The 14,203-nt window shown below is 39.0% G+C and overlaps 1 protein-coding gene across 1 annotated transcript; it reads right to left on the bottom strand.

The window, feature by feature from the left end:
• Window positions 1-6,952: 6,952 nt before the first annotated feature.
• Window positions 6,953-14,166, bottom strand: LOC122062575. Its single transcript, XM_042626196.1, has 6 exons — window positions 13,874-14,166; window positions 13,529-13,661; window positions 11,098-11,201; window positions 9,351-9,495; window positions 9,116-9,256; window positions 6,953-8,841 (listed from the first exon to the last, which is right to left on the bottom strand). The coding sequence occupies exons 1-6, from the start codon at window positions 13,912-13,914 to the stop codon at window positions 7,189-7,191; spliced, it is 2,217 nt and encodes a 738-aa protein (XP_042482130.1). The 5' UTR covers window positions 13,915-14,166; the 3' UTR covers window positions 6,953-7,188.
• Between the last annotated feature and the right edge of the window lie 37 nt (window positions 14,167-14,203).

The following is a 14,203-nucleotide window of genomic DNA, read 5'->3' as shown; positions in this document are numbered from 1 at the left end:
TCCCTCAAATAGATAGACCCTTGGAACTTCAGAGAGCTGGCATCATGAAGATTGAATGGGCTCCCTGGTACATTAATGCCCCATTCTTCTGGTCAATCTGAATCATCAATTCCTTAAAGGTGGCATAACATTGACATTCTTATAGGTAATAAGATCACCCAGCGCTCTCACTGTATCACGGCCATCCCCAGTCATAGTTCCACCGAGCGCTATAACCCTATTCTCCATTGATAGTGAAGCAAGATCTCATCTCACCGGGGACGTAGGCAACCTTGCTGAACCTTGTAAAATCCGTGTGCATTGTTTCTGGGTGCTTCTCATTGACAATAACCGTGTCTGCAAGCAACAGCGAGAATTTCTCCGTCTTTGGATTTTTGGTTTGCGCTTGCAAGTTCTGAAATCCAAGAAGATTTGTGATGGAAGCAGAGGGGTTAGGTATGGTTTGACCAGATTGACCGCGACCCTCGACTTGGAGTATATAATGTACTGTTGATTTATGTTAACTATGGTGTTCAAGCAGCTTACACACACCTCGACTAAACGTGCATCATCAAATTATGTTAACAGTGATAATCATCATAAGCAAATAAGTGAAGATTATGCTCTATTTAGAATTTCATTCCTATTACTCCCATTGAGTGGCCATGGAGTCCATTGAACATCCAAACGAAGTGCTTAAGTGGTCTGCTGGTGAGTTTCTTCATTCATCGTTCCATTTACCCATTGAGGTGAACAACACTTATTCCATTGGAGTTGTTTAGACTGGTGATATTGTTTAATCCGTTACAAGTGAAAGGAAGATAATCTAGGCATTTAAAAGAGCAAAGGAGAAGAGAGGTAAAAGTATAAATGTAGGGGAGCATCAGAAAAAAAGTTGAAGACATGAGAGTTTTAGTAAATATAGTCTAAGTGTAGGAAAGCAGGATTCGGCTCCTCTCCTTAGTGCCCATTGTTACCTAGTCGAGCGCCACATGGCGAGGCCATAATCCAATGATTCTTGGTGTCTCGTTCTTTGAGCCTTTGTCAACATCTCGTTTTCTGTGCCTTTCTCAAACCATTGGATCATCGCCTCGTTACATGGCGCTCACCCTGATAACTATGGATTGACCTACTAAGGAGAGGAGCTAGATCTGGGGAAGCGATAGTAATTGCCCCAACAATATTAGATCGGTAATATCGATATATCATATTAGTATCGACTGAGACTACTTATGATACTTAATCAATATGGGATTCTGTTTTAGTATTGGAGCACGGGTAAAATGCTGGAAAAAAGAAACTATTTTTTAGAAAAAAGGTAAAATTGATTGATTCAACCAGTACAGGCCAATCAGGGATTGGTACTGATATCAAAAACTATATCCTGTGGGCCCTTTTCCTATGCGGCCGATTGTATTAATATCAGCTGAGATTGATCTCGATACTTGACCGATTCAGGATTGGATATCTGGATTGAAATAGGGGTAAAATCGTGGGGAAATTTTTTTTTTTGATACCGAAAACAAAATCCGCTGAGTCGTCTTCCTCTTTTCTTACTATTGAATGGACAATGATTCCTTCATCTACACTGTCAAGACATCTTTCTCTTCGAAGAGTCACGTGGAGTTGATTTTTTTTTTTTTTTTTTTTTTCTCTCTCTCTCTCTCTCTCTCTCTCTCTCTCTCTCTCTCTCTCTCTCTCGGATCGATTCATGACTCAACCCAACATGTTTAAAGCTTGTTTACAGTCTCCTTAGAATTAATTTAAAAGAGTCATTTTTTAAGTCTAACACATTTAAAGCTCAATTATAACCTGATTAAAGATGGTACACGATCGACCATTTATAAATAAGACCATGCCTAGCTTATGGAGACCAATTATTTAAATACATTGATCATGATGCGAGTTCCTAATATGTAAAAGTCCAATCCAGCCCGATCGGATCAATTATTACCCTTTATGGATATCACCAGTCAGGCATTTGTCTTTTTCATTCCGGTGAACCCATTCAGATTCAATCATACAAAACATATATCAGCAATCCTTTGTATGGACAGACCTTAGAGTTTTGAGTTCTCTCAAATGTTGATTTTGCGATGGCGACTGCTTACTATAACAAGTAAGATCAATGAATGAGAGTTGAAGCTGGTTTCTGATATTGGAGATCTCCTAGATAAGCGTTGAAACCACCAGTAAATGTTACATTCCTATATATTGAGTAGTGACGCCACCTCATCCATGATGATGGGCACTTTGGATTCGGCTCCTCTCCAATTAATTTGTCATTCAATTAATGTCCAATTAACCATTCAACAGTTGGGAGGACTCTAGATGCATATCCCAACACATGGGTGCATATTCCTTGATCTGCCCACTCGTCAGACAGCTAATTGACAGTCCAATAATTAGAGAAAATCTTTTTCCATCCTAGAAGGCCTTGCTGCTCGATCCTCAAATGCCCTCACAAATCTCAGTAACAAGAAATCACATTTAAAATTAATTTAGTTATGAAAATTATTTGAACCGTGCAATTGTCTTTTTAAGCTCTCTTAGATATGGTTTATGTTTTATCTGAGATAGAATGTGGGTCGCACAGTCCCTTCCAATGACAATGCACAAATTAAGGTGCCTCTTCACATCTTTGTCTTCCAATCTCTTTGAATTTAAATCTGAAAATAAAATTATTAATCAAAATGGAACCATATGCAATCACAAATACACGTACAACAATTTAGATATGGCATATACAATATGCAAGCACATACCGCAAACCAGATATATATAAATAACACACGCTACGCTAGGGGTGTCAATTGGTTGGTTTGGTTTGGTTTCGGTCAGGTTGAAAATGGTTTCAGTCTAAGAATGATGAAAACCAAAACCAATCCGTTAAGGAACTTCGATTTTTGGTCGGTTTCGATTTTGGTCCAGTTTGGTTTCGATATTTTAATGTGGGGTTAATATCGATTTAAATCGGTTTATTATTGGGCTTGAACCATAATGAAATCTTACATTCATAACTTGTAGTGACAAGATTTGACAAAAAAAAAAAAACACCTTAAATTTATGATTAAATCATGGTTTATCATTATAAGGGAAAGATAACTAATTTTAAACCAATGGATAACAAATTATTAAGAAGATAACTAATACTGAAATCACAAAATGAACCCTATTATCCAATCATTCATTTAACTATCGAACTAGTTTTATATAATGAACAAAGAAATCAATGGAAGTATTATTACAATTTACAAATCAATTTCTCTATTCATGAACCTCATATTCAATGATTTGTAACAATTCCTAACAATAAAAAATATTCTCACTAATATTATAAAAAATGAATAGTCAATTCACCAATTTATAGTTTCATAATCATTTATTTTTATATCGATTTTATTCGGTTTGGTTTCGGTTTGGTTATTGGTTGGTTCAATTTGGACTGATTTTCAGTTGGTCCTAACATACCTTAGTCCAAAATCAAAATCAATCCAATAAGGATCAGTTTGGTTCGGTTTAGGTTTTTTCGATCAGTTTCGATCAATTTTATCGGTTCGGGCTAGGTTTTGACACCCCTATGCTAAGGGGGTGGAGCCAGTACGACGAGAGCAACGGTGAGGGATATTCGAGGAGGGGGAAGGGGAGGGAGAGAGAGGAGAGTGTTGGGAAAATTAATCCGAAAGATCGTCCCCTCACGGTGATTAGAACAGGCATAAAAGTATTGAAAGTTGTACAGAACATGAATTAGGGAACCATTTAGAAACTAAAACCATACATATACTGTGGTTTGGGAAACCTCCACAAGCTCCTAAGTTCCTCACGCTTGAAGATTGATCCCATGAATAAAATCATGAACAAACTAGCCCTCTAGGGTCTTCTGCAGTCTCCTACAGGGATTTCTCCCACACCAAGTTGTGTTCTCATATTACGATGACTGTAGGGACCATAGAAACTATAAATAGTTGTCTCCCCAGCCCTAACTTACTCATAGTTGTTTCCCCAACCCTAACTTACTCCCGCAATAGCTAGGAGGGACATATCCCCCTCAAGTGGGTTTAACCACTATGGGTCCAATGGGTCACCAACATTAGTGTAGCCTACAAAACCCAACAAAGAGAGTTGCAAAGGGTTGTTATAACAATAGCAGAAAGCCATCTACAATGGTGTTGATAGGAATCGCCAAAGCCAATGGAAGAAAGTTGCATTGCCGCATCTCCAAATCCTATTTGATAATACCTCTCATACAATGTTCCAAAAATGGCAATAGTGTCTTTCGCTTTAAGGATTCTCATCTGCCTTTTCTCCTCCATTATCATTGTAGAAGACAAATCAAAATGGATGACAAGTAAGGGATAACGAAAAAAAACCAATTTTACCTTAGATAATACAAACAGATGATGAGGAGAATAATGAAGAGAACAAGTTTTACCTCTGATTCTCCCATTAATGTTTAACATGTAACAACATGACTTGTGAGGTTGTGGTTTGCTACGGCCACACTCGTCAGGAGGTCTTGATTTTGAGTCTCCTAATTGTTAACTTCCGTCTTCCTTCTTCCTTCTTCCTCTCCCCCCCCCCCCCCGACCTTTTATAAAAAATTGTTTTACAAGTATTTGATATTTCTAGATTGATTACAAAAATGACATTCTTATATTCACCCGCACCAGAGATTGTGGATTTTGCCATCACCTTTGTCACTATCAGCATTGAGGCCCTAGTGTAGGTGGAGGGAAAGACTATAAACTATTTTGTGAATTATGTTTTGTCTAATGCTTATGATAGGCACACTTTTGAAAAGAGAGGAAAAGCTCGAAAATGAATAATAAAAACAACACTTGATTTTCCTTTAGTCAAGAGGTGGAACCCATTGTAAATTATGTCTTTATATAGATAATGTCAATTTATTATAAACGACAGGAAAAATAAGGGGTAATTTACAAGCACAATCAGAAGATTAACAAACTATCTTTCACGGATCCGGCTTCAAGGGCTGAAATTATGGATCATGATCCTCTCCTAAGCGATGATCGTTCAGGTCTTGCTCATAGTTAACTGGGCGATCGGCACATATCCAAAAGATGAACCAAGGGTTCTCGACGTGGCGCCTCTATTATGATCGATAGAAGCATAGCCGTTGGATCACTGCTTGAACACATGTCAATTGCCCAAGTATAGCTATGGACTGACCTAAACGATCACCTTTTAGGAAAGGAGCCGGATCCTAAAATTATAGGAAATAAAACCAGCCCAATACCACACCCCCCTCCCCCCAAAAAAAAAAAAAAAACCCATCATGTAGATCATAAATTAATTCTCATGAAGCCAAGAAGCCAAGAAACTCTTCCAAGTACCCAACAAAGGTATAAATTCTTTTAGGATTTCTTCCCTTCAAAGATTGTAGCCTTGCATATTTCCCAACATCCATCTTAATATCGTTCACAATAATGGGATTAGGCCTAGTTTTGTTTTGAAAAAGCCTAAAATTCCTCTCCTTCCAAAAAGAGAAATGGTATCTCAAACTACTAACTTGGCGATCGAGAAATGGTATCTCAAACTGTCAACTTGCCGATCGACCCAAGGGGATCTCCTCTAAACATCTTGACCACCCACCGAGATATCGGAACAATGTCCAAAATAGAACAATGAAAGACGCTAGTCCAATAGATATAACTATCTTGAAGGACCAAATTGATAAGTTGCAAACTCCAAACAAGGATAAAAATGGGGTTTTCCACCCTTCCAGTTTCTTTCTAACTACATCAAACAGAGAGAGAGAGGCAATCCTCCACCCTCAACTTACTAGAAACCAAAGGGACACCAAGATATCTAATGAGGAGGTGAGCTTCCACAATTCTAATCATACCCAAAATCTCCTATCCATTGGCTTGGGAAAACCCTTTCAAAATGATGGAAGATTTAGAGTTGTTTAACTTAAGCCCCCAACTCCTAGAAAGGAATCCAACACTTTCAAAAGTAGAAGATGTTTTTTGTTGCTTTAGCCCAAATTGAGTCATTTGTCCAAGCTAATCAAATGAATCAAAGAAGTTACGGGTGTAAATTTGACCCTAACGACCAAAACCCACCTCGAGCTCAAATAGGGCTGAGCTAAATTTTTTTACCCTAAGGGTAGATAAGGTTGAAAAACACTGACCCTGAGTTAGGATTGGGCTAGGCCTCGGTTGAAGCCTAGGCCTAGCCCAGCCCGGTGAACTCGACCCTAAGTTTAACCTTGACTTATATAATATAATTTAGGGTTAACATCTTATCCTTTTATTTTGAATAATGAAATCTAGGTCATTGATTCTTATACCCAATTTACACAGAGGTTTCCAATTTCATAAAATAAAAATTTCGTAATTGCTGTCAATATTTGATATTCATCTTCAATGCAACCTTAACTCCAAAAATATGATCAATGGAGAAAATTTATTGCCATTTAGGATCAGTCCGGCCCCAATCAGGGTCAATTAGGGCAGGGTTGGGTTGGCATGAGCCCAGTAGGGTTGGGCCTGGGCATGAACATGACAGAGTTGGATTAGGCTTGGTTTGAGTTTTGTGAGACCCAGGGTTGGGTTGGAGTTTTAAGAAACCCGACCTGTTTCACCCCTAAATTGAGCCAAGTCAAAAGTAAAATACTAACCTTTGCTCCTAATTCCAAATTGCATGAAAGGAGGACTGAGTTTAAAAAAAAAAAGTTACAAAATCCATTATAATTTTGCAACCAACATGTTTACCCTTTAATCTTTTATATATTTATATTTTGGGCAAGAGAACGCTACCTCCTTATGCAAGTACATGCATCCAAACGCGGCCAATGGAAAGACAAGCACAAACATCTTCAACACGGGGTAACACAGTATTTTCACTAGGTCTGAGCACAGGTGCACGACATGAGGTAGCATTCTTTCTTCCTCCTTTTAACTTATCATAAAATTTCTGTTATAAAAGTCAAACTAATAGAAATAATGTTGGAAACTCGGAAACAAATTTCATATTAGTAAATAATTAGTACATTAAGAACCACCTCCTCAAGATGTGAACAAGACAGCCTTTTTGGTAGAGAGGGAGTATTACTTATCAGCTTTCATTTTTCCCCTCCGTGCGTGTAATTACATCAAGGCATATAGAATCATAACCAAATGAAATCCCAATTCATAAGAATTAATCCCTGATCAAAATGCCATTAAGAGACACATATGAAATCCTCTAGGTTCCTCTAAGGGCTGCTACACGGGCTGCCAAATCATCGCAGTCTGGCAGCTTAGGATGGACATGCCCAGCTTGTCCATCAGGCTGAAAAGAACTGGCACGAGCAGGAGCCCTTGACATCTCAGTTGGGGTTGTTGGTTCTGGAGGGAGGGACACTGCTCGAGCAGGAGGATGACCCAACCCTGTGTTCAAGTGTGCCTCATCTCTGCTTCTGTGACGAGGGCGTCGGCCAACATCAGCTGCAGTGTCATGTGGAGGAGGAGCTGTCGATCCCTTCCTCATATTGCTAGGTTCATAGGTTGATGGCTTCTTGCTGTAATGTAACAATAGTTTATCTATCTTTTCCTCTTCAGACCTTGAATCATGGTCGTCATCAAATAACGTTTGGAGGCCCCGCCTCGCATCTTCTTTTCTGACGCTTGGATTTCTCTTTGCAGTTTCTTCATGCTCAGAATTGAAAATGCTTTCACGACCTGGTGGTGGTTTCAAGTGTCTTCTTCTAACAGATCTTGGCTTTGGCTTTGGCTTTGCATCATCAACCAAATCATCCCAATGATCTTTCTCATCCCCATAACCATTCACCCTTGTAGCATAGTCAACATGGTCTAACCTTTTCTCTGTCCTCTCTGACTTCTTTCTTATAACATCTCTGTTGCTGTTTGGAGGATCACCAGAGACTTCATTATTGTCAGAACTGGTCCACTGAACTTCTGAATTGGTTCCATGCTTGGTGTCTCTCGGTTTGATGTATGGAGGAGGAACAATATTATTACAGAAAGGCTTCAGGCTTCCTGCATTTTCCTCTGTAAATTTGTTTATTGAATATGAATGATTCTTTGGACCATCGTGTTTATCACCAGCAATAGCAACAGGCACATCCATACCATCTGTCTTCATCTGCTGTCTTCTTGTAATACTAGGAGCAACTCCCCTGGCATGAGTAGAAATGCCTCCATTGTAACTTTCAAGGACAGTGTCAGCCCCACCGTTACACTGTTTGCTTGCATCATTAATGTGCTCCCATTCTCCATTAGCTAAACCACCTAAGTTGTCTCTTCTTGATTTATAACCAGCATCACTAACTTCCCGCCTTCCATGAGATGAAAGATCCTGGTGCTTTCTCCTCGTCAGACTATCCTCCTCTCTGTTGCTGTGTGGCTTGTGCTTGTCACTGGTGATTTCCTGCCATCCACGAGATGAGACATCATGGTTGTCCCTCTTTGAGATGGTATCTTCTCTTTCTTTCTGCAATTTGTATCCATTGTCAGTCAGCTCTCGTCTTCCTCGAGTTGGGACATCCTTGTTATCTCTTTTGAGGGTGGTATCTCCTCTGCTATTGTGTGCTTTGTGCCCATCATCACTGAATTCCCGTCTTCCATTAGATAAGATGGCTTCGTTATCTTTCTTTGGATCAGTATCTTCCCTGTGGTTATGTGATTTGTACCCATCATGGGTGAGTTTCCTCCTTCCCCGTGATGAAACATTCTGTGTGTGTTCCCTGTGGCTATGTGATTTGTACCCATCATGGGTGAGTTCCCTCCTTCCTCGAGATGAAACATCCTGGGTGTCTATTTCTGGGACAGTATCCTCCATCTTGCGCAAGTTGTATCCATTACTGCCGTGAGAAGACCCCTGTTTCTTGGATTGGTCCTGCAAAGGTTTGGAAAGGTGGCAGTAGATTTTAGGTATGGAATAGTCCCGGAACCAATATATAGAAGTATGCCATGTTCTTGAAAGTATATCTTCCTTCTGATTCCTTCCATTACCTTCTGACTCAAATCGGAGAGAGTACCTAGCAGATCTAGCATTGCTTTTTCAGATGGGCATGTAAAGTCTTTCAATATTATTTTGATGTGTTTCTATCCCATTTATGGGAATCTTACACATTAATTAAACCCAAATGAGTATAAGAAAGAAGGCTTACCAGTACAGATGCAGGAGGGTTAGACATCTTTTGTTCAAAAGCCTTGGAATCCCACTTTAAAGAGAACTCTTTTGCAATGTCACGCATCAGCAGAAGCTTCTTTTCCTTTGTAGGAGGCTTTGCATCCATCCTCTCGGCAAACTACCATAATACAATTTGGCCTTTAGTCAAAACAGAATTTTCATGGATAAAGCTGGATCTATGATAATTTGAGACCGAGTATATGAGCCATTACCTCTTGATTCACAAAAGATTCCAAGGAATTCCCATATCTCTCGGCAAACAATTGTCTGAGATCACGTAGTTCTGGCAAATCAGCAAATCTTGCAGCAGCAAACATTAGAGATGGGACGGCTTCCCTGCACTCCTCAGGGCACTCCCTGTAAAATAATATAATGGGGCATGAACTATATGAATATAAAATTCAGTTGTTTTAGCAAAAGGGAGGGGAAGTAAAACAACAAGCTCTTGCAGAGAACAGGAAATAAAAATGCGTGAAAATGTTTGAATTCAATATTGCTACCCTAATGACTAACTTTTTTTCAAAAACCCACGAAACCTAATTCTAGAGGCATCAATCTCAAACTGGTCAACCCCAAGGGGGTAGCCAAGTTGGCAAGGGAACTTCACCTCAGGAAGCGTATGGTTCTGAGTTCGACTCCTCTTACCTCCTTAGGCTCACTCACACGGGATTGTTTAGTGCTCTTCACTGCTTTCAGTGAAAGTTGAATGGTTCTCATTCAGCCCCGGTATGACCCAGTCCATGCGGTTGTGGGTCAGTATGGGCCCGAATGACAAGTCAGACCGAAGGTTCGGCCTGGATACCCGTCGTTAGCCAAAAAAAATCTTAAAATGGTCCCATACGACTCGAAATTTTGCCCGGATGTCCTGCTTACACCACCTGTTCTCGTACCTTTTTCCTAAGAAATTTTTGTCCACCCTCCTCTCACAGCCTTGGTTTGAGGGATCAGTACTGGATCACCCTAATCAGGAGATTCGCACTGGAATCAGCAAAGGCTGATACCAATTCCAGGGTGATTCTGTATCGGTGGATCGGTATGGACCAAGGGGGAAAAAGTAAAAAAAAATCCGATTTTGTTAAAGAAAATCAGGGGTAAATCCGTCGGATCTGGCCCAATTCATGGCGATCCGGATTGGTATCAGCCGAGACTGATCCAATCACAAATGCTAAAACCGTGCTCACAGCACTTTCAACTGGATAGGCTTCCCACTATCTCAACTTCTCACATATGAAAATGTCCTCCCAAATTTTGAACCTGAGTGTTATTTATATCTGCATCATTAGATTCAAAAATTAAATCATATCATTGAACTCTGGCCAATTCTACACAAATCCTATACTATGTGAAATATCATTTATCAGCCAACAAGGCTGTTAGAGGCACTTATTCTATTCTTGTTTTTTAGGATCAGCATGTGACAGATGCATGATTAGGAATACACCAAACCAAGAAGAGTGGAGCATATATTCACACACGTTACGTAAAACACTGGAACATTATGTAGGATGCTAAAAGAAATATTATACACATTACAATAACAAAATGTCTTGGATTTTTTTTCTTTTAGTTGTTGTAGTGCCATTTTTGGAATCAATGCCTCATCAAGAAAATATTGGCTCTAAAAGGTTGCCTGAGCTAGAAATTAGCTTGATTGAATGACTGAACCATTTTTTTAATCCAGACTGTTGCGGGAAAGTAATTAAAGGAAACAGATGACTAAAGCACTAGCAATGATAGATGACTGGGTCAAGATTCTGATTACATGAGACCTATGTGATGTATAGGGCCAAATGACAACCGAGAGGCCCTATAACCCCAGGATCCTGGATGCTCCAATATCAATAGTTAAGCTGGAAAATTGACCAACCAACCAATGCCACAGAGCACTGCACAAAGTCGCTAACTTACACATGAAAGTACAACTCTATTAGAACAGCCAGCCATCTTTATAGAACATACCTTTGTTTTTGCATGACTGAAATCTGCTTCAAAATGCAATGACAAAATTGCTCTACTAAATCATAACAGGAAGAAAGGTTCAGTTCAACAAGAAGTCCCTCAGCCTGTTTCACAATCCAGCAAGATGAAAAAACAAAATTTTTCAGTTGAATATCAAGACATATAAGAAACATTTTTAATGAGGAAAAAAAAATATATACTTAGGAGAGCCTAAGTGAAGAAAAACTGAAATTGTTTTCATTTAACAGATATATGTTAATCACAGCAAATAAGCAAGATTAACCATCCCATCATATGCCCATCTATTGACAGCCTGCAATGATTCCATACTGATCATCAGAAGCAAATAGATGCACCAGGCGGGAGAGAGACACCGACAAAAATGAAGACAACTTCCATATAGTGGAGCTTACACTCACTCCATCATGAGGCGAGGAAGGTGAGAATTTTCCCATCAAGTTGTGTTCAGCCAGATGAATCTAGCAATGAAGTACTCAACAACCAAAAGCTAGGAATCTTCAGTAAGTACTATGGACCAATGTAGGACGGAAAAGTATTCTTGTTCCCATCCTCAACTATAATATCAATAGCCCAATTACTTATGGAGTCGAGAAGTGGAAAAGACAATAGAGACAGAGACTGTTTTCTTTTTTCATTTTTATTTTCTGGTACAAAGACGGAGACTATTTTCACAAGTCAGAAAACAGTCAATCAGTGGAACATTTCTTCTTCATTATAAGCATGAAGTGGACAGGTAAAAATATATAGCGGAAGCATACCACCCCAATATAACTAGAATGAATTGAGGAAAGCATACTGAAGTCGATAAAAAAAAAAGCAAGGTTTCAGCTTTCAAGACTCGACAGATCCTGCTTCAGAATGTGGTATGCAAATCAGTAGATTGTCTGATCATCCAAAAGAAAGATCCGACTAATACACATATAATTGATAACTAACCTATAGTGTCTACTGAATGTAGTAAACAGGTATTAGCCCACATCATGTAAATACTAACTACTAAGTTGACAAAGCAATGTTCTGAGACCTGGCCCAGCCTGCCCAATTGAACCAGTCAACCCATTACCCAGTCCCTCAAACAGGAGGAACAACCCCCAAACCCAATTTTGGTCTGAAACCATTAAATAGTCGACAATTCATCAGTCTTAGACAGTCAAACAACTAAAGAATGACTTGACCATAATTCAATAGGGCTAACTTATTCAAGTGCAAAAACTGTTAATCATATTCTTAAATGAAGTTTTAAACCCCTAAAACCTGAATAACTCTTAGATAATATGTCTTACCATTGTTCCACAACTTTGTTCATAAGTCTTATTCTGTCCAATATATAAATAAGAGATGGCAAATCACATCTCTTTAATCAAATTGTTTCTTGCAAGTGGCTTAACCTGCTGACGAGCCACCCACACTTACAACTAGTTGAGGAACAACCAGGTTTCAGAACATCGAGACTTAAACACATAGCAAGGGGAAAGATTCGGCAGATTAGCTCTAAAGAAAAGGATCCAACCAGAATAATTCATCAGGTTCACTGAGGCATCAAATAGTTTATAGAAGGATGATAAACATAACTTGTAGAGACTTGTTATGTATTCACTGCATCTTACAGCTTTAAACATCAATCACCATTGTAGACCAAGTAAAGGAAATCACTATTTCCAATCCCTAACAGAACACCTTCAGAATTTAAGGCATGCAACACATGCATAAGCACCAGTTGAAGAGAATCACATAAGATGCAAGGAGACCAAAACATTCAAGAACTAAAGCTGCTTACAGAACCTACGAAAATTTAGAAAATTTGAGAACACAACCATGTGCAAACACACAGGTAGGCAACACCTGAATATCTCCATGCCGCCGCATATGAACATAAACCATGTAGCTTATGCATATCCAGATTCCCAGAAAGAATCTATGGACCAAAAAATGAAGACCCGTCCACGTATATTAATTACTGCGTCTTAAGAGGAAGGAACTCCAGCGGAGCACAAGGATAAGAATGGTTCCAAGAGAGATAGACTGAGTAAAAAGGTTCGCGTATTTTTTTTATTCTATAGAACAATGAGGCAAACATAAAGGGTACGGATTTCTCCGAGAAGGAGAAGACAACATGCTGGAACGTCCTTCGTTCTCCCGATTAAATCCAAATACCGCAAAGGAAAGAAACTTGAAAAAAGCTAAGAACTTAATGATATCGGGACTCGGGATCCATAGAAACACCAGCACATACTGATATTTTGTTTCTCCGGTCATGCACAATTTCTGCATTCCGAATTCATATTTGCTCCTTTAGTTAACGAGCATCCACGCCGTCTCTAGTTCGAAAAATTCAAAAAAAAAAAAAAATATATATATATATATATAAATATATAATTAAAAAAAAAATGCAAGAAAGATTGAAGGTTACTCTGCCATAAGCATTAATGTCGAGGCCGTTCACAAGTAGATCCGCAACATCTTTCTTGAGAAACTTTTGCATTGCTTTCCTCTTCCTTCGAATCACATCGATTCGAGCTTTTATAAGCTTGATCGACGATTTACTACAGAAGAAAAAAATTGACAAATAAACAAAAAATCAAGAACATAAGTATTTCATAACTCCTCTAGCAAATCACTAACAGAAAAAGTATTTCCAATAAATTTAAAAATCAAGAACATAAGCAGTTCATAACTCCTCTAACCGAATACAAAAAATAAAGGAAGAAGAAAAAGGAGATCTAGAGAGATGATTTGAGCTTATGTTCCAACTAACCATTTGGAAGTGAAACCTCGGCCTAGCAATCCGTCCAACATTTTCGTTCTTCCTTCCTACAGTTCTACAGTTGGAGATCGAAGAATCGATCGATCGAATCGCTCAGCAGACGCAACAGCCGATGCGCAGCTTTAAATGCAGATCAAGTAATAGCAATTTTCGTCATTAAAGAAGCTCCACAAGGAAAGAAAGACAGAGAGAGAGAGAGAGAACAAAGGAATCAGGAGCCCTCTTCCTCTCCACCAAGGCTGAAAACAAATAAAAGCTACCGTTTGCCACGTAGGTAGGAGTCCTTTTTCTTCTACTCTCAGTTCCTCTTTAAATCTCCTC

The sequence above is a fragment of the Macadamia integrifolia genome, unplaced genomic scaffold (genome assembly GCF_013358625.1).
Source record: "Macadamia integrifolia cultivar HAES 741 unplaced genomic scaffold, SCU_Mint_v3 scaffold1073, whole genome shotgun sequence".
Classification (NCBI taxonomy): domain Eukaryota; kingdom Viridiplantae; phylum Streptophyta; class Magnoliopsida; order Proteales; family Proteaceae; genus Macadamia; species Macadamia integrifolia.
The sequence above is the reverse complement of the archived record's forward strand: the minus strand, read 5'-3'. Positions and strand labels throughout refer to the sequence as shown.

What these genes read in the sequence shown, in the direction of transcription:
- LOC122062575 (XM_042626196.1), bottom strand. Translation starts at nt 13,914, where the DNA reads ATGTTGGACGGATTGCTAGGCCGAGGTTTCACTTCCAAATG. An exon ending in ACATTAATGCTTATGGCAGA is followed by an intron (nt 11,202 to 13,528) that starts GTAACCTTCAAT and finishes ATTGTGAAACAG; the next exon opens with GCTGAGGGACTTCTTGTTGA. An exon ending in TCAGTCATGCAAAAACAAAG is followed by an intron (nt 9,496 to 11,097) that starts GTATGTTCTATA and finishes ATTATTTTACAG; the next exon opens with GGAGTGCCCTGAGGAGTGCA.